This window comes from Coregonus lavaretus, assembly GCF_964263955.1.
Source record: "Coregonus lavaretus genome assembly, chromosome: 2".
NCBI lineage: Eukaryota > Metazoa > Chordata > Actinopteri > Salmoniformes > Salmonidae > Coregonus > Coregonus lavaretus.
In genome coordinates, this window is record NC_139989.1 from 46,924,537 (window position 1) to 46,945,331 (window position 20,795).

At 46.0% G+C, this 20,795-nt stretch overlaps 1 protein-coding gene across 1 annotated transcript; it reads left to right on the forward strand.

Annotated features, from left to right (window-relative positions):
• The first annotated feature begins 1,247 nt into the window (after positions 1–1,247).
• Positions 1,248–20,795, forward strand: LOC311149939 (transcription activator BRG1-like). Its single transcript, XM_084187163.1, has 31 exons — positions 1,248–1,443; positions 8,211–8,468; positions 8,641–8,770; positions 9,541–9,978; positions 10,278–10,376; positions 10,592–11,148; positions 11,273–11,446; positions 11,559–11,738; positions 11,899–11,949; positions 12,353–12,483; positions 12,720–12,774; positions 13,249–13,512; positions 13,714–13,877; positions 14,092–14,158; positions 14,304–14,414; positions 14,559–14,801; positions 14,909–15,022; positions 15,170–15,277; positions 15,409–15,495; positions 15,616–15,662; positions 15,779–15,945; positions 16,221–16,384; positions 16,594–16,860; positions 17,388–17,465; positions 17,635–17,853; positions 17,969–18,240; positions 18,401–18,509; positions 18,692–18,793; positions 19,035–19,173; positions 19,624–19,760; positions 20,115–20,795. The coding sequence occupies exons 2-31, from the start codon at positions 8,253–8,255 to the stop codon at positions 20,145–20,147; spliced, it is 4,923 nt and encodes a 1,640-aa protein (XP_084043289.1). The 5' UTR covers positions 1,248–1,443; positions 8,211–8,252; the 3' UTR covers positions 20,148–20,795.

Sequence of the window (20,795 nt, forward strand, 5' to 3'; positions counted from 1 at the left end):
TACTTTATCAAAAGCCTTTTCAAAGTCGGCTATGAATATCAGGCCTGGTTTCCCAGATTTTTCATAGTGTTCTATTGTTTCCAGTACTTGTCTTATATTATCTCCAATGTATCGTCCATGTAAAAAACCTGGCTGATTAGGATTAATAATATCCGACAATACGCTATATGCATTTTGTTAGAACAAATAAAGAAAAACCCTTGAATGAGTAGGTGTCCAAACTTTTGACTGACACTGTATATTAAAAAATCTTGCATATCTTAATTTATTTCCACAATTAACGATTAATATGCGTAATAATGTAGGCACTTCATAAGAAAGATTGTTACCTATAACCAGGACTGGCATTACAAATAAATGTGGCAAGCAATTATTATTTTGGCAAATAATTATTGTGATTCATCCTATACTGTCCCTAACATTATTACCCCATAGCAACAGATGTGGGGTACATACACACTCTCCCCATCCTTCCCCCACAAACAACCACAAGCTCAGATGTTCAACAGTAGTTCCATCACCGAGCCCAACTCAAGAGAGACTTGATGTGCGAATGGATATACAGTTGTAGCTGTTTGAGAAGGCATGCACAATTGAGCAAGACTGGGTAGATTTTAATAACCAATGTCAAATCGTGTACTATTGGCTCATACTAAAACCGGTTATAAACGCGTAACCCTTACCCATGTTCAGTCCGAAAACGTTGCAGATAGAAATGCCATGACTAGAGCGGACATGATTCCTTATTCTATTCACTAAAGAGGTAGCTATTATATGTTTGTTCTACATCATACATTTATATATGAATGTTGGCCAACGTTTTGTCCTGCTGAACGCGGCCCAGTTCTCTCCGTGGTTCTAGCTAGTCCCTATGCATTTCATTTCAATAACCTGTATTATCATATTTTTTTACTTGTAAAGCGGACTGGTACATATTCCAATCTACAAAACAGCACCTTTGGTTGAGGTTATTAAACGTGGCAATGTAGCTAGTGTTGATACCGGTAAATGCTTTTTTGACATTGCACATTTTATTCAGATAGAAAAATGTATGTAAACGGAGATCAATTGATTCCATTGTTACTGCCAATGACTACTATCAACAAGGATCCCTCATGATCTTATTTTACTACATGTAATAGTGGCGCTCTATAATAATTTGTACACCCATCCCCCACGTCGACATACTTCGCCTGCATTCCTCTCTGCAATGAGGCCTAGACTGGGCATGCGTTGATTTTCCAGTCGTTCATAGGGGATGAACGTGTAGAGGAGGGCGCTCTTGTATCACTGTTGCTGTAGTGAAGGCCGTTCCTTGGCGATACAATCAGACGAGAAGGGAGGGGGGGCGGTGAGAGAAAAAAAGCTAACAAGCTAGGTCGCTCTTTGTTTCTGGCTAGCTTTGTAAATCGAAAGGACCTACCGGCGAAGGGTGATTTCAATGTAAGTCAAATTCAACTGTTTCATTTTTAAGACTTCGTCGATGGTATCCTTATTAAGATTATTTATAAGTAATTTCAGTTTCTAATACCCTTCGTTTATCGTTGGGTTGGAAGGAACGGTAGTCAGGACCGACATTATTAGTCTGTCTGCAGACAGTGGCGGCAGAGTGAAATGAATGAATTGTGTTTTTGGTAAATGTATGTATCTAGCTAGAGCGGGGGTACGGGATGCAGGTTGGATCAATCAACTAAATGATTATTTAACCTTTACTCTCTCGCTGCATTTCCCAAGTCAGCAAAATAACCCAATTCTCACCATACATTTTGTTACGACAGCATGGTCGAGTAGTAGAGACCGTACCATTAGCTAACGTTAGCCAACTGTCTGGCAGTGTTTCTTTGTGTTTTAGTTTTCATTGTATACGCATTTTTTATGTAGTTAGAAAACAATGTATGAAATGTAGCCCATCACATGAGTGAATGGTTTCTGACCTATGTTCTAAACGGAACTAACGGAGGTTGTTTTACTGCTAACTAGCTTTCTAGCCAAGTCAAGCTATGCTAACTACACTGTACATCACATTAGCTTAGCATCCGTTAACTGTTTTTTTTTTTTACGTTAGTTAGTTAGCTAGCTTCTATATATACATATATTTAGCAAGTAGTTTTTTTATTTGTAACTACCTAACGAAGTCTTTAACTAACTAACGTTACCCAGTTAGCGACCGTAATTCAATTGCTACGATTTCGTCTCGCTAGCTAAATATCCGTGTTTTGCTTCAGCTAGCTTAAGCCAAGTCGCCGGTTGCGGGTTTACAGTACCAAGCTACTGTCTCACCAAAGAGAATGCATCACTCCTTGGACATGACTGTTCAATCTCTAGTGAGGAGGAACGGCAATAGATTCCACTCTCAATCATTGAAATAGCTAGCTATAACGTTACTCTCACTAGCATGAATGTCATGGCCAAGTCGACCGCTGCAGTCATGATGTTGACAACTTTACCCACACATCATGGTTGATGTTTACCTTTATGTTGTTTCCTCTGTCGGGAGTGTATGGTGGTTCTTTGTATGCATGCAGCTGCTGCTAGGCAGCATCATTTGAATCACCTCGTCTGTGTAAGGTTTCCAAGCAAGAACTCTCCACATTCTGTCAATCACCACACACTGGCATTTAGTCATTTAGAGCATATTTCTGTCAAACATCTATGTGCAATTATTATATTTGAGGAATGCAATTATGAATCATATTAAATATATAGTTTTTTGTGATATGGGTTGTATTATCAAAGGCAGACCACTCTTTATGTAATCATCTAGAGAGGTCTTTAGGTAGGCCTGTTCCAACCGACGAAAACAGAACATTGGTGTCTTTCAACAAAGCAAATGCTTCGTAACGAACAGGTGTAGACTAACAGTGAAATGCTTAATTATGGGCCCTTCCCAACAATGCAGAGAGAAATATATAAAAATAATAACACGAGGAATAGCCTAAATACACAATGAGTAAGGATAACTTGGCTATATACATGGGGTACCAGTATCGAGTTGACGTGCAGGGGTACGAGGAAATTGAGGTACAGTAAGGGAAAAAAGTATTTGATCCCCTGCTGATTTTGTACGTTTGCCCACTGACAAAGACATGATCAGTCTATAATTTTAATGGTAGGTTTATTTGAATAGTGAGAGACAATAACAACAAAGAAATCCAGAAAAACGCATGCCAAAAATGTTATAAATTGATTTGCATTTTAATGAGGGAAATAAGTATTTGACCCCCTCCTCAATCAGAAAGATTTCTGGCTCACAGGTGTCTTTTATACACGTAATGAGCTGAGATTAGGAGCACACTCTTAAAGAGAGTGCTCCTAATCTCAACTAGTTACCTGTATAAAAGACACCTGTCCACAGAAGCAATCAATCAGATTCCAAACTCTCCACCATGGCCAAGACCAAAGAGCTCTCTAAGGATGTCAGGGACAAGACCTACACAAGGCTGGAATGGGCTACAAGACCATCGCCAAGCAGCTTGGTGAGAAGGTGACAACAGTTGGTGCGATTATTCGCAAATGGAAGAAACACAAAATAACTGTCAATCTCCCTCGGCCTGGGGCTCCACGCAAGTTCTCACCTTGTGGAGTTGCAATGATCATGAGAACGGTGAGGAATCAGCCCAGAACTACACGGGAGGATCTTGTCAATGATCTCAAGGCAGCTGGGACCATAGTCACCAAGAAAACAATTGGTAATACACTACGCCATGAAGGACTGAAATCCTGCAGCACCCGCAAGGTCCCCCTGCTCAAAAAAGCACATATACATGCCTGTCGGAAGTTTGCCAATGAACATCTGAATGATTCAGAGGAGAACTGGGTGAAAGTGTTGTGGTCAGATGAGACCAAAATCGAGCTCTTTGGCCTCAACTCAAATCGCCGTGTTTGGAGGAGGAGGAATGCTGCCTATGACCCCAAGAACACCATCCCCACCGTCAAACATGGAGGTGGAAACATTATGCTTTGGGGGTGTTTTTCTGCTAAGGGGACAGGACAACTTCACCGCATCAAGGGGACGATGGACAGGGCCATGTACCGTCAAATCTTGGGTGAGAACCTCCTTCCCTCAGCCAGGGCATTGAAAATGGGTCATGGATGGGTATTCCAGCATGACAATGACCCAAAACACACGGCCAAGGCAACAAAGGAGTGGCTCAAGAAGAAGCACATGTGGAGGGAGCTGAAGGTTCGAGTTGCCAAACGTCAGCCTCGAAACCTTAATGACTTGGAGAAGATCTGCAAAGAGGAGTGGGACAAAATCCCTCCTGAGATGTGTGTGAACCTGGTGGCCAACTACAAGAAACGTCTGACCTCTGTGATTGCCAACAAGGGTTTTGCCACCAAGTACTAAGTCATGTTTTGCAGAGGGGTCAAATACTTATTTCCCTCATTAAAATGCAAATCAATTTATAACATTTTTGACATGTGTTTTTCTGGATTTTTTTGTTGTTATTCTGTCTCTCACTGTTCAAATAAACCTACCATTAAAATTATAGACTGATCATTTCTTTGTCAGTGGGCAAACGTACAAAATCAGCAGGGGATCAAATACTTTTTTCCCTCACTGTAGATAGCTATGTACATATAGGTATGGGGTAAAGTGACTAGGCAACAGGATAGATAATAAGCAGCAGTGTATGTGATGAGTCAAAGGGGTCAATGCAGATAGTCTGTGTAGCTATTTGGTTAACTATTTAGCAGTCTTATGGCTTGAAGGTACAGTGGCTTGCGAAAGTATTCATCCCCCTTGGCATTTTTCCTATTTTGTTGCCTTACATCCTGGGATTAAAATTGATTTATTGGGGGTTTGTATCATTTGATTTACACAATATGCCTACCACTTTGAAGATGCAAAATATTTTTTATTGTGAAAAAAACAAGAAATAAGACACAAAAAAGACCTTGCACGTGCACTACTATTCCCCCCTCTCCCCCCCAAAGTCAATACTTTGTAGAGCCACCTTTTGCAGCAATTACAGCTGCAAGTCTCTTGGGGGTATGTCTCTATAAGCTTGGCACATCTAGCCACTGGCATTTTTGCCCATTCTTCAAGGCTAAACTGCTCCAGCTCCTTCAAGTTGGATGGGTTCCGCTGGTGTACAGCAATCTTTAAGTCATACCACAGATTCTCAATTGGATTGAGGTCTGGGCTTTGACTAGGCCATTCCAAGACATTTAAATGTTTCCCCTTAAACCACTCGAGTGTTGCTTTAGCAGTATGCTTAGGGTCATTGTCCTGCTGGAAGGTGAACCTCCGTCCCAGTCTCAAATCTCTGGAAGACTGAAACAGGTTTCCCTCAAAAATGTCCCTGTATTTAGCGCCATCTGACCAGTTTCCCAGTCCCTGCCAATGAAAAACATCCCCACACGATGATGCTTCCACCACCATGCTTCACTGTGTGGATGGTGTTCTCGGGGTGATGAGAGGTGTTTGGTTTGCACCAGACATAGCGTTTTCCTTGATGGCCAAAAAGCAACATTTTTGTCTCATCTGACCAGAGTACCTTATTCCATATGTTTGGGGAGTCTCCCACATGCCTTTTGGCGAACACCAAACGTGTTTGCTTATTATTTTCTTTAACCAATGGCTTTTTTTCTGCCCACTCTTCCGTAAAGCCCTGCTCTGTGGAGTGTACGGCTTAAAGGGGTCCTATGGACAGATACTCCAATCTACACTGTGGAGCTTTGCAGCTCCTTCAGGGTTATCTTTGGTCTCTTTGTTGCCTCTGATTAATGCCCTCCTTGCCTGGTCCGTGAGTTTTGGTGGGCGGCCCTTTCTTGGCAGGTTTGTTGTGGTGCCATATTATTTCCATTTTTTAAATAATGGATTTAATGGTGCTCCGTGGGATGTTCAAAGTTTCTGATATTTTTTTATAACCCAACCCTGATCTGTACTTCTCCACAGCATTGTCCCTGACCTGTTTGGAGAGCTCCTTGGTCTTCATGGTGCCCCTTGCTTAGTGGTGTTGCAGACTCTGGGGTCTTTCAGAACAGGTGTGTGTGTATATATATACTGAGATCATGTGACAGATCATGTGACACTTAGATTGCACACAGGTGGACTTTATTTAACTAAATATGTGACTTCTGAAGGTAATTGGTTGCACCAGATCTTATTTAGGGGCTTCATAGCAAAGGGGGTGAAAACATATGCACGCACCACTTTTCTGTTATTTATTTTTATGGAATTTTTTTAAAGTAATTTTTTTTCACTTCGCCAATTTTGACTATTTTGTGTATGTCCATTACATGAAATCCAAATAAAAATCAATTTAAATTGCAGGTTGTAATGCAACAAAATAGGAAAAACGCCAAGGGGGATGAATACTTTTGCAAGGTACTGTAGAAGCTGTTATGGGTCCTGTTGGTTCCAGACTTGGTGCGTTGGTACTGCTTGCTGTGCGGTAGCAGAAAAAACAGTCTATGTCTTGAGTGGCTGGAGTCTTTGACAATTTTTAGGGCCTTCCTCTGACCCCGCTTGTTAGAGGTCCTGGAATGCCGGGAGGTCGGTCCCAATAATGTACTGCTGGGCCGTACGCACTACCCTATGTAGCACCTTGCATTTGGATGCCAAGCGGTGATGCAGCCAGTCAAGATGCTCTCAATGGTGCAGCTGTATAACTTTTTGAGGATCTGAGGGCCCATGCCAAATCTTTTCAGCCTCCTGAGGGGGAAGAGGCGTTGTCGTGCCTTCTTCGGGACTGTGTTGATGTGTGTGGACCATGTTAATTATGGAGTTGTGCACGGCTGAACAGGGAGTACAGGAGGGGACTAAGCACGCACCCCTGAGGGGGCCCCTGTGTTGAGGGTCAGCGTGGCGGATGTGTTGTTGCCTACGCTCACACTTTCGTGTTACGTTGAGAATGCTTGGGCTAATAACTTGAAAAAATGAGCCACCTTGTGACTGAAGCAGAAACTGGCTTTCGAATAAACTAACTCCGGAGATGTGTGGGCTGTGCTTTCAGGTTATACCAGTCTAGTCTCTTATTTTCTACTTATTATCTATTCCTACTTGTATATATTTGTGCCAGTCATGTATATTAACACAAAACATACAATCAAATAACTACAGTAAGGCTACCATCTTGAGAATTTGATCTTGTTATTGGGTCATTTGGGCACATCCGAGAACACAAAGCTCAAAGAACACAAAGTCAATTTGTGGATGATGGCTACATAGAGATTGTCTGGTACGTACCAGGGCTGGGAATTGCCAGGGACCTCACGATACGATATTATCACGATACTTAGTTGCCGATAAAATATTTGTGATTCTATAGACCCTTTTACAGTACACGACATACTGACGTTACGCACAGATGCGCGCAACTCTTGGCGGCAGTAAGAAAACCATTGCCATCTGCACCCATTCAACATAGCTGAGATGTACGTTTTTATTACTTCAGGAAAATAATAATTTTTGTGGTTCTCATACGCTTACAATTAAGTTTTGATTCTTGAATGAACAGTCGCTAAGGTTATATTTGATTGTGGTCTTTGCAAAATAACTATTTTGGATGCATCAGTTGTTAGCTAGAATGCTAACGCTCATTGGTAAATGCTGTAGCAAAAGCTAGCCAAAGAGCCATTTTACTGGTTGACGTTGAAGTGTTTAAGTATAATGCAGTTGATTTGCGATAATGACACAAACATTATATTGAGCAGGATATTCATACGGGCCTTAAAATCCAATTATAATCAAAAAGTAGTGTGAAATGCACTCATAAGCAACATGTAAGTAGAGGCTTTTTTGCTGGCATTCTATAAGAAATCCCCCTTGTTCTGCCACCAACTTGCGCACATCGCCCTTGTTTGCAAACACAGAAAGGGGTTGATACGTATTGCGATTTGATACTGTGATTATTGCGATTCGATGTTCCAAACATATTGCTCACCATATGTCTGCTGCAGAGGGACAAGAGAGTCATGAGAACATGTTTTTTGATCATTCATGGAAAGAAAAAGTGCTGAAAACAAATTGGCTCCCTATTTAAAAAGATAATGGAGAACAAGCTATGAAGGGAAAATACTGGAGTTTTGGTGCAGGTACAGCCAACTAAAGCAAAACATATTGCGATATTCTCAAAATAATAAGATTTGTTCCCCCCTCTTCACCCCAATCACTAGTACGCACTCAGTTTTACTCCTCACTGCTGGGTTGGTTTGTTGTAAATACTGGTCACTAACCCATCTGTCATTTGTCCTCTCTGCAGAGTGGAGCTTGGTGCTTTCACATTCTCGGACTCAGCTGAGAGATGTCCACCCCAGACCCCCCCATGGGAGGGACGCCCCGGCCGGGCCCCTCCCCAGGACCAGGGCCTTCTCCAGGAGCCATGATGGGCCCCAGCCCTTCCCCGGGCTCTGCTCATAGCATGATGGGACCCAGCCCAGGTCCCCCAGCCTCTGGACACCCCCACCCTCAACAGGGGCCCTCAGGATATCCTCAGGAGAACATGCACCAGATGCACAAAGTAAGACAGAAAACGGGCATATCCATAACTGTAATGTATGTAAAATGTCTGCAATGGTACCATTTTATGAGAATTTTATTGCATTAATCTATTCTTCCTTTACTGTACATAAGAAATATATGTGCTATCTAAGTAGGACATGCTTATGTTAATGTGTGTTGTCTTCTCACAGCCTATGGAAGGCATGCATGAGAAGGGCATGCCTGACGACCCTCGCTACGGACCGATGAAGGGCATGAGACCAGGTGGAGGCCACATCGGAATGGGACCCCCTCCTAGCCCCATGGACCAACATTCCCAAGGTACCATACCATGGTATACTGAATAGATTAGATTGCATGGAGGATAGAGGAAACATTGACCCTGTTATTGAAGGAGCTTAACACAAGGTTCACTTATTAGCTTTCCATATGATCTTAAAATGGTGATTGGGATTTTAGGCTTAAGCACAATTGTCTTTAAAGCCAATTACCTGAAAAGAGGAACTGTGAACGCTAACTCGTGTAGACGCATGTGCACTTGTACTGTGAACTCAACCAGCCACTTTCTCCTCTTTCGCTTCTGTTGTTTTGTTGGGTAGCGTGAGCAGCAGATGCTCAGTGGAGGGGCATGAGGCTTCCCCTTTCAGACAATGAAGGTGGCAGCTGTCTGCTACAAAAACAGTCAGTCACCAAGGAGAGAGAGACAGAGGGGCTGTTGAAATACTGTAATACAGGGGAGGGTGTTTTTCTGTTGACTCTTCTATCCTGTATTGACTGGTGACAGAGGGTGAGGCTCAGCTGTAATGTGTGCAAGTCTGTTAGAGACTGTGATTTGTAAAGTGTTTGTATCGCCAGTCCAGCCCATAATCATAATACCAGTCTGCATTTTGGTTTTGGCTAACATTTGGCAATTTGGCTAACATTTCTTCTGGTCTGTTAGCATCAATTTCACCACTATTTTCAATGTATCTGGCCATTTTATTAGTCATTCAAATCAGTTTCCCACTGTTCCCAATTAAAGGGACAGTCCTGCCCTACCATTCCCAGGGAAGATTACTTTTCTCACCTGTGCTGTTGTATCTCCTCCCCAGGCTACCCCTCCCCACTGGGGGGTTCTGAGCACTCTCCCAGCCCTGTGCCAGCCAACGGCCCTCCCCCCGGCCCCATGATGCCCTCCGGCCCAGGGGGTATCCCAATGGAGGGCGGTGACCCCCAGGCCATGGGCCAGCAGAACCGCGGTGGTGTCCCAGGTCCGAGTGGTGTTTCTGGGCCAGGCGGGGTTGGTCCAGGTGGACCCACCCCCTTCAACCAAAACCAGCTGCACCAGCTCAGGGCCCAGATCATGGCCTACAAGATGCTGGCTCGCAGCCAGCCTCTGCCAGACCACCTGCAGATGGCCGTGCAGGGCAAGAGGCCCATGCCAGGGATGCAGCAGCCAGGGATGCCCAACATGCCCCCTTCCTCTGGGCCCGGAGCAGGGCCTGGGGCGGGGCCCGGACAGCCACCAGCACACTACAACAGACCTCTTGGTGAGTGGGGTGGGCACATGCAAGGTTATGCTACACAGCCTGTCAATGAGTTTTGCAACCCTATGAATTACACATAAATGCACATAATTACGGTCAATCACACACAAATGCTGTCCTTCTCAAACAAATACAATTAATAATTTGAATGCTGAACAGGGACCCCTGGTGGTGAAACTTAAACAAATGCTCTCGGCTCAGGCACCATTTTCTATGTTAACTAGACTTCAATAGGGGATGTCTGTGAGTGTGAATGGCCAGGCAGTGTCTGATCATATCTAATGTCCCCTGTCATCTTGCAGGAATGGTAGGCCCCAACATGCCTCCTCCAGGACCCTCAGGTGTTCCCCCTGGTATGCAGGGCCAGCCCACCAACGGACCCCCTAAACAATGGGCCGAAGGTGAGCCTCATCCTGACCCCTGGGCAGTGATTCACCTGTGTGTGAGAGGGCACTAGTCTGTAGTGTTTTTAGTCCACGTTCTTCTCTTTCCTGTGCCGATAATTTCACCAGACCTATCACAAGAAATACACACATATATTAAACAGATAATCAATACACCAAAACACTCTGTGGAATGGTAGAACTAATAACTCCTTCAATGCCATATGTTCTAGGGCCCATGGTGAATGCTGCTGCTCCATCCAGTGCCCCCCAGAAGCTGATTCCCCCTCAGCCCACTGGCAGACCCTCCCCTGCTCCCCCCTCCGTGCCCCCAGCTGCCTCCCCGGTCATGCCCCCTCAGACCCAGTCCCCTGGGCAGCCCCCCCAGCCCCCACCCATGGTGCTGCACCAGAAACAGAACCGCATCACACCTATCCAGAAGCCCCGTGGCCTGGACCCAGTGGAGATCCTCCAGGAGAGAGAGTACAGGCTGCAGGCTCGTATCACCCACCGTATTCAGGAGCTGGAGCATCTACCAGGGTCTCTGGCCGGAGACCTACGCACCAAAGCCAACATCGAGCTCAAGGCCTTGAGGCTGCTAAATTTCCAGAGACAGCTGCGTCAGGAGGTGGTGGTTTGTATGCGTCGTGACACGGCCCTGGAGACAGCCCTCAACGCTAAGGCCTACAAGCGCAGCAAGCGCCAGTCCCTCCGCGAGGCCCGCATCACAGAGAAACTGGAGAAGCAACAGAAGATCGAACAGGAGCGCAAACGACGCCAGAAACACCAGGTACACAGAGGGGTCGGGACTAAAATTCAACACCTAGATGTCAGGTGATCCTCACATCCTTGTAAGACCTCCAGTGCTTTGCGTTGTATTGTATAGACACTCATATTCTAATGTTTTTGTATAGGAATACCTTAACAGCATCCTGCAGCATGCTAAAGACTTCAAGGAGTACCACCGCTCCATCACAGCCAAGCTCCAGAAGGCCACCAAAGCCGTGGCCACGTACCACGCCAACACTGAGCGCGAGCAGAAGAAGGAGAACGAGCGTATTGAGAAGGAGAGGATGAGGAGGCTGATGGTGAGGGACTACACAGCTGCACGGTTACACATGCATTGTTAAATAGCCGTATATCTAGTCTCACACCCAGTGCCTCTTAACACCTGTCGTCAATGTGTGTCCCCTTCCCTAGGCTGAAGATGAGGAGGGCTACCGTAAACTCATTGACCAGAAGAAAGACAAGCGTCTGGCCTACCTTCTGCAGCAGACGGACGAGTACGTGGCCAACCTCACCGATCTGGTCAGAGCCCACAAGGCTGATCAGGCCCTCAAGGACAAGAAGAAAAAGAAGAAGAAGAAGAAAAAGAAGAAGGTGAAGAATGAGGCCAAGGACAAATGTTGAAAGTGCATCTTTCTGAAGTTCCATTTGTTGTATTGTGTTACCTTGTTTTTTACTGCGATATGCAGCCCCTTGTGTATCCCTTGCTGATCCTATGATTGCAATATGATAAACTGATGTCCATGTTCCCTAGAAGCCAGAGAGTGCAGAGGGCCAGCCTCCTGCCCTGGGACCCGATGGAGAGGTGAGTTTTTGCTCAAAACTGGGTTTGGGCTAGAAACAATATTTTGAGATCAGTGAGAGATTTGGTCCGATAAAATCCATACAATAATTTCCCCCCAAGCTTTCTTACAAAGTCACATTCTCTGCCATTAGTTCATGAAGAACAGTACAATGAACGAATGTATGCCCCATCACTCAACATTTAGCTAATAGGCCCTTCATTTTCATGTCCGGTAATAGGCCATAGGCCATGATGTGTTGATAAGAACTGAAAAGTAGCATTGTTTCCAGGCTCCCTGCAGCAGGGTTGTACTGTTTTTCACAAGGCCACAGGAATACTTGTTTAATTTACCATGAAATGGTCATATTGGCAGGTAATATATTACACAGTTTCCAGTCAATTTCTCACTCACTTCCACACTCAGCCTCTGGATGAGACCAGTCAGATGAGTGACCTACCTGTGAAGGTGATCCATGTAGACAGTGGGAAGATCCTGACGGGTCTGGACGCGCCCCGGGCTGGCCAGCTGGACACCTGGCTGGAGATGAACCCTGGGTCAGTTAAAACACAGCTAGCTAGGAGACACACTTGTTTACCCAGACACCTAGATTGTGGGAATAATGACAACACGAGAGCCTGATGAATATGAAATACCATTTTTGTATAATGTTCATCCTATTCCAATCTAAATGCCTTTCACACTGTTGCATAGCCATAAGTACATAAACACTGTCTTCTCAAAACATTGACATCAGGCATCACAACTAATCATTTTAACATTTCTCCTGCAGGTATGAAGTGGCTCCTCGTTCAGACAGTGAGGACAGTGGCTCAGAGGAAGAGGAGGTATGTGGCTTACAGAGACCACAATGCTCTCTCCTAACCCCCCACTTTCCCCTCTAATACATGTATATCGTATTCCTCTAGTCGCTTTAAATAAATGTAAGCAGACCGCAGTGGAAAAGACCTTGCGTGTGGAGTCTGTGTTCAGAGGCGTACCACTCTTGCCTTGGGCTATCAGAAACTAGGCCAATTGCCAAGCTCAAACTAATGTAACCCTTTCTCTGCATTGTGTACTATAAAGCTTATATTAATGTAAATGAAAACATATTGTGCTGTAAATATCTTTACTGAAACAGAGATTTTCCAGATTAATCTTAATCCTGACCAGTTCATGGGACAAGCCGTGTTCTAGTCTCCATAAAGCATATTTTATTCAGATGAGATGACATGTCTTTTGACTTGACCTTGGCTGAGACAATTTGAGCCAGGCTGTGTGGCATCTGTATCTGAGTCATCCTCTTGCTCCGTACCCCTCAGGAGGAAGAGGAGGAGCCCCAGCCCTCCCAGGCTCCCACCGAGGAGAAAAAGAAGATACCAGACCCTGACACAGAGGACGTGTCCGAGGTCGACGTCCGCTACATCATCGAGGGAGCCAAGCAGGATGTGGATGATGAGTATAACAGTGCAGAGGCGGCGTTCGCCCGAGGTCTGCAGTCTTACTACGCTGTGGCCCACGCCGTCACTGAGACAGTGGACAAACAGTCCACACTGCTGGTCAACGGGCAGCTCAAACATTACCAGGTACCCAGTCTACCCACATCATCACAATAACATGATTTCCCATACTCGATGCATGCTGTAGTGTTTCATTACCTTTCACAGTGCTTACAAGAAGTAACGTGTCAAAAAAGAAGAGATGACGTATTACCAGAGCCATGCACACGTGATAACAATGTGAGACAGTAGAATGACTGACTGGTTTGTGTCCCTTTCTCCTCTAAGATCAAGGGCTTGGAGTGGCTGGTGTCTCTCTACAACAACAACCTGAACGGGATCCTGGCTGATGAGATGGGTCTGGGCAAGACCATCCAGACCATCGGCCTCATCACCTACCTCATGGAGCACAAGCGCATCAACGGCCCCTTCCTCATCATCGTGCCCCTTTCGTGAGTGCCTCTCCTTTTCCGCTCTAGTCGCTTCACCTCCATTATGGACCTGGACTGCTGCAGCATTTCTGTAGTTTCAATTGAGATGTTCACCTGTGATTTTAAAAGCCTGAAAGGGCTGTTATGGGTATTTTCCACGGTCATAGATATATTTGACTTGAGGTGGACAGAGCAAATATATGTTTATCAATTTATCTCCCGTCTTTGTGTTCAGAACTCTGTCCAACTGGGTGTACGAGTTTGATAAGTGGGCTCCAACTGTGGTAAAAGTATCTTACAAAGTGAGTAGCCCCTTTCAAAGCCTCTTCCAGGTTGAAGTTTGTTTGACAATGTTGTAGTAGGTGCTCTGCATGGACGTGAATATTCTTTAATTATAGTGTACTGTAGATGTAAAGTTGATGTGTGTTCTGGTATGTCTCTGTGCAGGGCTCCCCACAAGCTCGCCGGGCATTCCTACCCATCCTGCGCAGTGGCAAGTTCAACGTGCTGCTCACCACCTACGAGTACATCATCAAAGACAAGCAAGTGCTGGCTAAGGTAGGGACCCACTTCTTCAAATCATCCTGAGCAATAGTACACAAATACACTGACTCGTGCCTTAGAAATGGCCCTAGTCAGACAGGTAAACCTATGGAAACCTCAATTTCATCTTCTAACGCCACTGTACTCGTTCCCTCTCAGCTGCGCTGGAAGTACATGATAGTGGACGAGGGCCACCGTATGAAAAACCACCACTGTAAGCTGACTGTGGTTCTGAACACCCACTACCTGGCCCCGCGGCGTCTTCTGCTGACCGGCACCCCGCTGCAGAACAAGCTGCCGGAGCTCTGGGCTCTGCTCAACTTCCTGCTGCCGACCATCTTCAAGTCCTGCACAACCTTCGAGCAGTGGTTCAACGCCCCCTTCGCCATGACTGGAGAGAAGGTGAGTTAGTCAGGGCTCTGGAGTGGTGTGTTTTGGTAAATGTGTGTGTTTTGGAGACATTGGGGTCATCATGGCTGGACTCTTACCCCGCTCTCTCTATACCCTAGGTGGATCTGAACGAGGAAGAGACCATCCTGATTATCCGTCGTTTGCACAAAGTGCTCCGCCCCTTCCTGCTGCGCAGACTGAAGAAGGAAGTGGAGTCCCAGCTGCCTGAGAAGGTCTGACTCCTCTCAATCACTTGGCTTTCAGTCTCCAAGGACAATAAACATAAATCAATCGATCCTTTCAGTCATTTAAACTCCTATCAGTCCAATCAATGCAATGTTTTAACCGGTTCTCTCCCTGTGTGTGTGTGTGTTCCCCAGGTGGAGTATGTGATCAAGTGTGACATGTCGGCCCTGCAAAGAGTGCTGTACAGACACATGCAGGCTAAGGGAGTGCTGCTCACCGACGGCTCTGAGAAAGACAAGAAGGTAAGGAGGAGTGGAGAACCCCCTCATTGCTCTCCATACGCCCCTTAACAACTGACTGGGGGTCAGTTATACTGGGCTGTTTTAGATGGGTACTACAGGATGACTAAGTGCACTTTTATTGTGTGTTTCAGGGTAAAGGAGGCACGAAGACCCTGATGAACACCATCATGCAGCTGAGGAAGATCTGTAACCATCCCTACATGTTCCAGCAGATCGAGGTACAGTGCAAGGCCCTACCTCAACCCTTCCATGAATTGAGAAGAGATGTTGACTGAAGTAGAAGATTGTGGTTGAAGCTTTTCATTTTAACCGAATAGTTGTGACTCGTCTGTTCACAGGAGTCATTCTCTGAGCATTTGGGATTCACTGGAGGCGTAGTGTCAGGGTAAGCAAAGCATCTGCTAATATTACATGTTGATGCTTCACGGTGTTGTGGTTGACCTTACTATGTGTGGTGTGTTTCCTCATCACCCCTCTGTTATTGTCCCCTGCTCCCTCCAGACCTGACCTGTACCGCGCCGCTGGGAAGTTTGAGCTGCTAGACCGTATCCTGCCCAAGCTGAGGGTCACCAACCACAAGGTCCTGCTCTTCTGTCAGATGACTTCCACCATGACCATCATGGAGGACTACTTTGGCTGGCGCAACTTTAAGTACCTGCGTCTGGACGGTGAGAGGCAGGAATAGGAGAGTTATTTAGCTTGGTGCTGGGAAAATGAATTCAAGACAAATTCCAGAAGTATTTTGTACTATGAGAAATACAGTACTATGTGTAGGATTTGTTTTGTACTTACACTATGCAGTTTACTAGAACACAATGGCTCAACTTTGTGATGTGGGGAGGCTGATGTACGATCACAAGCTGAGCTCATGTTATTTGCATATCCCTCCTACTGTTGTCCTGTGGAAACTCGTAACTAACACCATTGATCTTTGTCTCCATAGGAACCACCAAGGCTGAGGATCGTGGGATGCTTTTGAAGACCTTCAATGACCCCGCCTCTCAGTACTTTGTGTTCCTGCTCAGCACCAGGGCCGGAGGGCTGGGCCTCAACCTGCAGTCTGCTGACACCGTGGTCATCTTTGACTCAGACTGGAACCCACATCAGGTACAGCTCATTACCCTCTACTGTTCACTGTAGTATTATGATCTAGAAATCTCACTGGAGTTATTGATATAGATGTACATTTAGAAAACAGCTAGGATTAGTGGCTATTTAGGTGATTTTGTTAGGTAACATAGCTAAACTCCCATGTCCTGCCCTCCCCCTAACTCCAGTCTCTCACCCCTCTCTTTCTCTCTCCCTCCCCTGTACAGGACCTGCAGGCCCAGGACAGAGCCCACCGTATTGGGCAGCGGAACGAGGTGCGTGTGTTGCGTCTCTGCACCGTTCAAAGTGTGGAGGAGAAGATCCTGGCGGCAGCCAAGTACAAGCTGAATGTGGACCAGAAGGTCATCCAGGCCGGCATGTTCGACCAGAAGTCGTCGAGTCACGAGCGCCGTGCCTTCCTGCAGGCCATCCTGGAGCATGAGGAACAGGACGAGGTCGGGGCCCCGGGGGGCTGGCGCGCTGGGGGGGCGTTGGTGGGTGTGATCATGACCGTCCACCACACTACCAACCACCCACACGCCACCCTACCGTTTAATCTCTTTCTTTACTTTGTTCCCTCCTTCTCCCTACCTTCTGGATTTAGGGGCGGTTCCTTTTTTTTAGGTTTGCCCTCTTTTTCTCCTCTTCCTGCTTTGTCTTTTTTTTAAATTCGTAACCAGATTTTTTTATTTAATGAAGCTCTTTTTCAATAACATAGTAGCCTTTTCTGACTTTTTAAACACATTTTCCCCCATTCTTAGCTTCTTAACCAAATACCTAGCTGGATGTCTGTTCTATCTATACTTGACAGTTAGTAGGAGCAGCAGTTTCTTGGTATAAGTATGCATCACACCTATTGTAGGATATTCACTCCAATACATGACATCTGCTACATGTTACATTGCACTTTATATGATACTTACATAACTGATAAGCATTCAAGACTTCTAGTTCAGAGACGTGGCTCTGAGGCACCTCTAACAGCCCTCTGCCCTGTGCTCACCCTTTCTATTGTCTACAGGAGGAGGACGAGGTGCCTGATGACGAGACTGTCAACCAGATGATTGCCAGGAGCGAGGAGGAGTTTGACCAGTTCATGGTCAGTCCCAAAATTCTTCAAGATTTACAGTAATGTAGTCTGAGTCTTGCTTGAGGCAACTGGAGGCTTGACTGTCAATCTCCAGACTGAAGACTGCCCTGTTGTAGACTTTGACACAACCTCAACCGTTTTTCTCTTTTCTTACACTACCTCCCCCTCTTCCCTCCAGCGTATGGACCTGGACCGGCGCCGTGAGGACGCCCGCAACCCCAAGAGGAAGCCCCGTTTGATGGAGGATGACGAGCTGCCCACCTGGATCATAAAGGATGATGCCGAGGTGGAGAGGCTCACCTGTGAGGAGGAGGAGGAGAAGATATTTGGTCGCGGCTCTCGCCAGCGCAAGGAGGTGGACTACAGCGACTCACTCACAGAGAAGCAGTGGCTCAAGGTCAGCTATCCAACTGTTGTAGTTGAAAAAGCTTTTAGCTAATAATTGAAAGTCCTATGACTGAAATCTATGGTCTATGACCTGTAATGCAAATGTGTGGGTCCCCCTCCCACAGGCCATAGAGGACGGTAATCTGGAGGACCTGGAGGAGGAGGTGCGTCACAAGAAGACGACCCGGAAGCGCAAGCGAGACCGTGACGACATGCCCGGCCCGGCCACACCCAGCTCCAGCGGTGGTGGCGGCGGTCGCAGCCGTGACAAGGACGAAGAGGTCAAGAAGGCCAAGAAACGCGGACGCCCCCCGGCTGAAAAACTGTCCCCTAACCCCCCCTCCCTCACCAAGAAGATGAAGAAGGTGGTGGACACTGTCATCAAGTACAAGGATGGGTGAGTTGGTGGGCTCCTATGTCTGGATGACAACTCAGTGAAGGTCAGCACATGACAACATACACAAACACACCGACAACCTACTTTGTCATGTAATGGTCAGAGTAGAGCATGTTGAGGTGGACTAAGCCCTGAGTTTCCCTGTTCCCCTATTTCACAGAAGCAATGGGCGCCAGCTGAGTGAAGTCTTCATCCAGCTGCCCTCCCGCAAGGAGCTGCCCGAGTACTACGAGCTCATCCGCAAGCCTGTTGACTTCAGGAAGATTAAGGTATGACGCTAACCCATTAATATATCGGTTATAAGACCAGGGTATCGCATTCAGTAAAACTGTGCTTATGGGAGGTTAGGGGACTTATAAGTCACATCTAGCTGTCCAGTCCTGATCTTCTCTGTCCTGTCCTGTGCCGGTCTGATTCATATTCTGATGTCCTCTCTTCTGTTCCCCTCCAGGAGAGGATCCGCAACCATAAGTACCGCAGCCTGAATGACCTGGAGAAGGATGTGATGCTGCTTTGTAGCAACGCCCAGACCTTCAACCTGGAGGGCTCTCTGGTGAGTGTCTGGCAACATGGAGAGAGTGAGGGGAGGGGGGACCATTGTTGTTGAGCATGATAAGATAACGCTGTGGGGGAGCTGGAGTATGGAGGGCCTGTTTTACAGGTCCGAGGAGACTTGTCACAACCTTTCTGGTGAATCGAACGGAACCTCTCATATTCTGAAGAAATGTCACAGTAGCCTGTGGACCTGCTGCTGACATCTTATATATTTCTCTGTGGCGTCTCTCACCCCCCAGATCTATGAGGACTCCATCGTGCTGCAGTCAGTCTTCACCAGCGTCAGGCAGAAGATCGAAAAGGAGAAGGAGGAGGAGAGCGAGGGAGAGGACAGTGAGGAGGAGGAGGAGGAGGTGGACGAAGGCTCTGAGTCTGAATGTGAGTGTTACAGTATTTACATATGCACTTAGTGTCATAGTCCACTGTTAAAAGGGCAGTCTGCCGTTCAAACGACAACGTGTCCCACCGCCAGTGTCTGGTAAATAGTTGACTGATGGGGCTGTTGAAACCACTCTCAAGACTGAGCAAAGGATGCAAGGAGAGTTTGTTTACAATCACATTGTTTACAAAGGAGAAAAACAAGATTATATTTGGGTTTCTGGTGGGATGTGACAATTTAACTAAGCTCGTGAGGCATTTATAACTTATATTCTTCAAGAGTCAATGGGTGTATATCATTAATGTAAAAGTCAAAAAATAGACGTAACAATCACAGATTGCCCCTTTAAACTATTTAATAATATGTTGAACTAATGTCCTTTTAAAGAATTGTATACTCATGGATTTCTGTCCATGCTTCTCTTTCTTTCTCTCTCCCTCCTCTTTCAGCTCGTTCAGTGAAGGTGAAGATTAAGCTGGGGAGGAAGGAGAAGGAGGGCAGAGGGAAGGGCCAGCGCCGGAGGGGCCGTGGCTCCCGGGCCAAACCTGTGGTGAGCGATGACGACAGCGAGGAGGAACAGGAAGAGGTAAGACACGCACACACACACACACACACACACACACACACACACACACACACACACACACACACACACTGAGACACTACTTAAACTGTCAATTTCAGCTTGCATTCAAAGCTGTCTACTGTCCTGACTGAGGTTGTGACCTCTGCTAAGCTCTTTGCACTGAAGGATGTCTAGCAACACTGATTCATGTGTTATGTAACTCAGACCAGCTGTATTTTCTTTTAATCGTCTTAAACACTTAACATTTCTGAAAATTGCCAATTAAAATTGTTTCTTAAATGTCTACAGTAGATTAGACTGGTGATCAACAAGCTCTGTTGTATTGGGTTGAAGGATTTTTTTCTTCTGTTCCAGGCGGGTTCGGCCAGCGGCAGTGAGGAGGACTGAACTGAACCACTCCTGTTCTGCGAGGACCAACGGCCCACTGAGACCCTCGACTGGAACTTATATATTTTACCTAGATTCTATAGCAGGGTGGCAAGCCAGTGGAGAGGGGCCTAGTTTTACCTAGATGAGATGATTTTTAGTGAGACAAATGTATTCCATAATTAAAATACACCATCAATAAAAAAATAAAAAGTATTTAAAAAATAAAATAAAAATAACCACTTACATATTTAAGCAGGCAATCCTGGTATGAATAGCAGGACTGTATGTATTTTTGCCTTGTTGATTTCTCCTGAAAGTGATCAAGGTGGACAGGGTTTGGTTAGCAGACTGATCGTGGACCACAGGGAGAGTTTGCAGACTTTTTAAGTGAGTTTGTTTTGTCGTCGTTTCCTTTGAGATGGAGCTGTGTGTGACCGGAGTCGCTGTGGTTTCTAAGTCCCTTGAATGCATGTCGTTTGGTCTGTGGAAATGCACCTGGGTGTGTTGTTCTATTATATCGCTGTTTAATTTAAGAATAGAAGTGAGATGACGGTACGTTCCCCCTTAGGCCTTCCTCCGGCTACAAGTGAGAAGGGAAGGGCGGGACTCTCCCGCGTCTGTGTCACTGGATTCCAAAAAGTACAATAAAGGCATCTCGTAATGAAA

What these genes read in the sequence shown, in the direction of transcription:
- LOC311149939 (XM_084187163.1), top strand. Translation starts at nt 8,253, where the DNA reads ATGTCCACCCCAGACCCCCCCATGGGAGGGACGCCCCGGCCGGGCCCC. An exon ending in GGCGCGCTGGGGGGGCGTTG is followed by an intron (nt 16,861 to 17,387) that starts GTGGGTGTGATC and finishes TATTGTCTACAG; the next exon opens with GAGGAGGACGAGGTGCCTGA. An exon ending in CAGAGAAGCAGTGGCTCAAG is followed by an intron (nt 17,854 to 17,968) that starts GTCAGCTATCCA and finishes CCCCTCCCACAG; the next exon opens with GCCATAGAGGACGGTAATCT.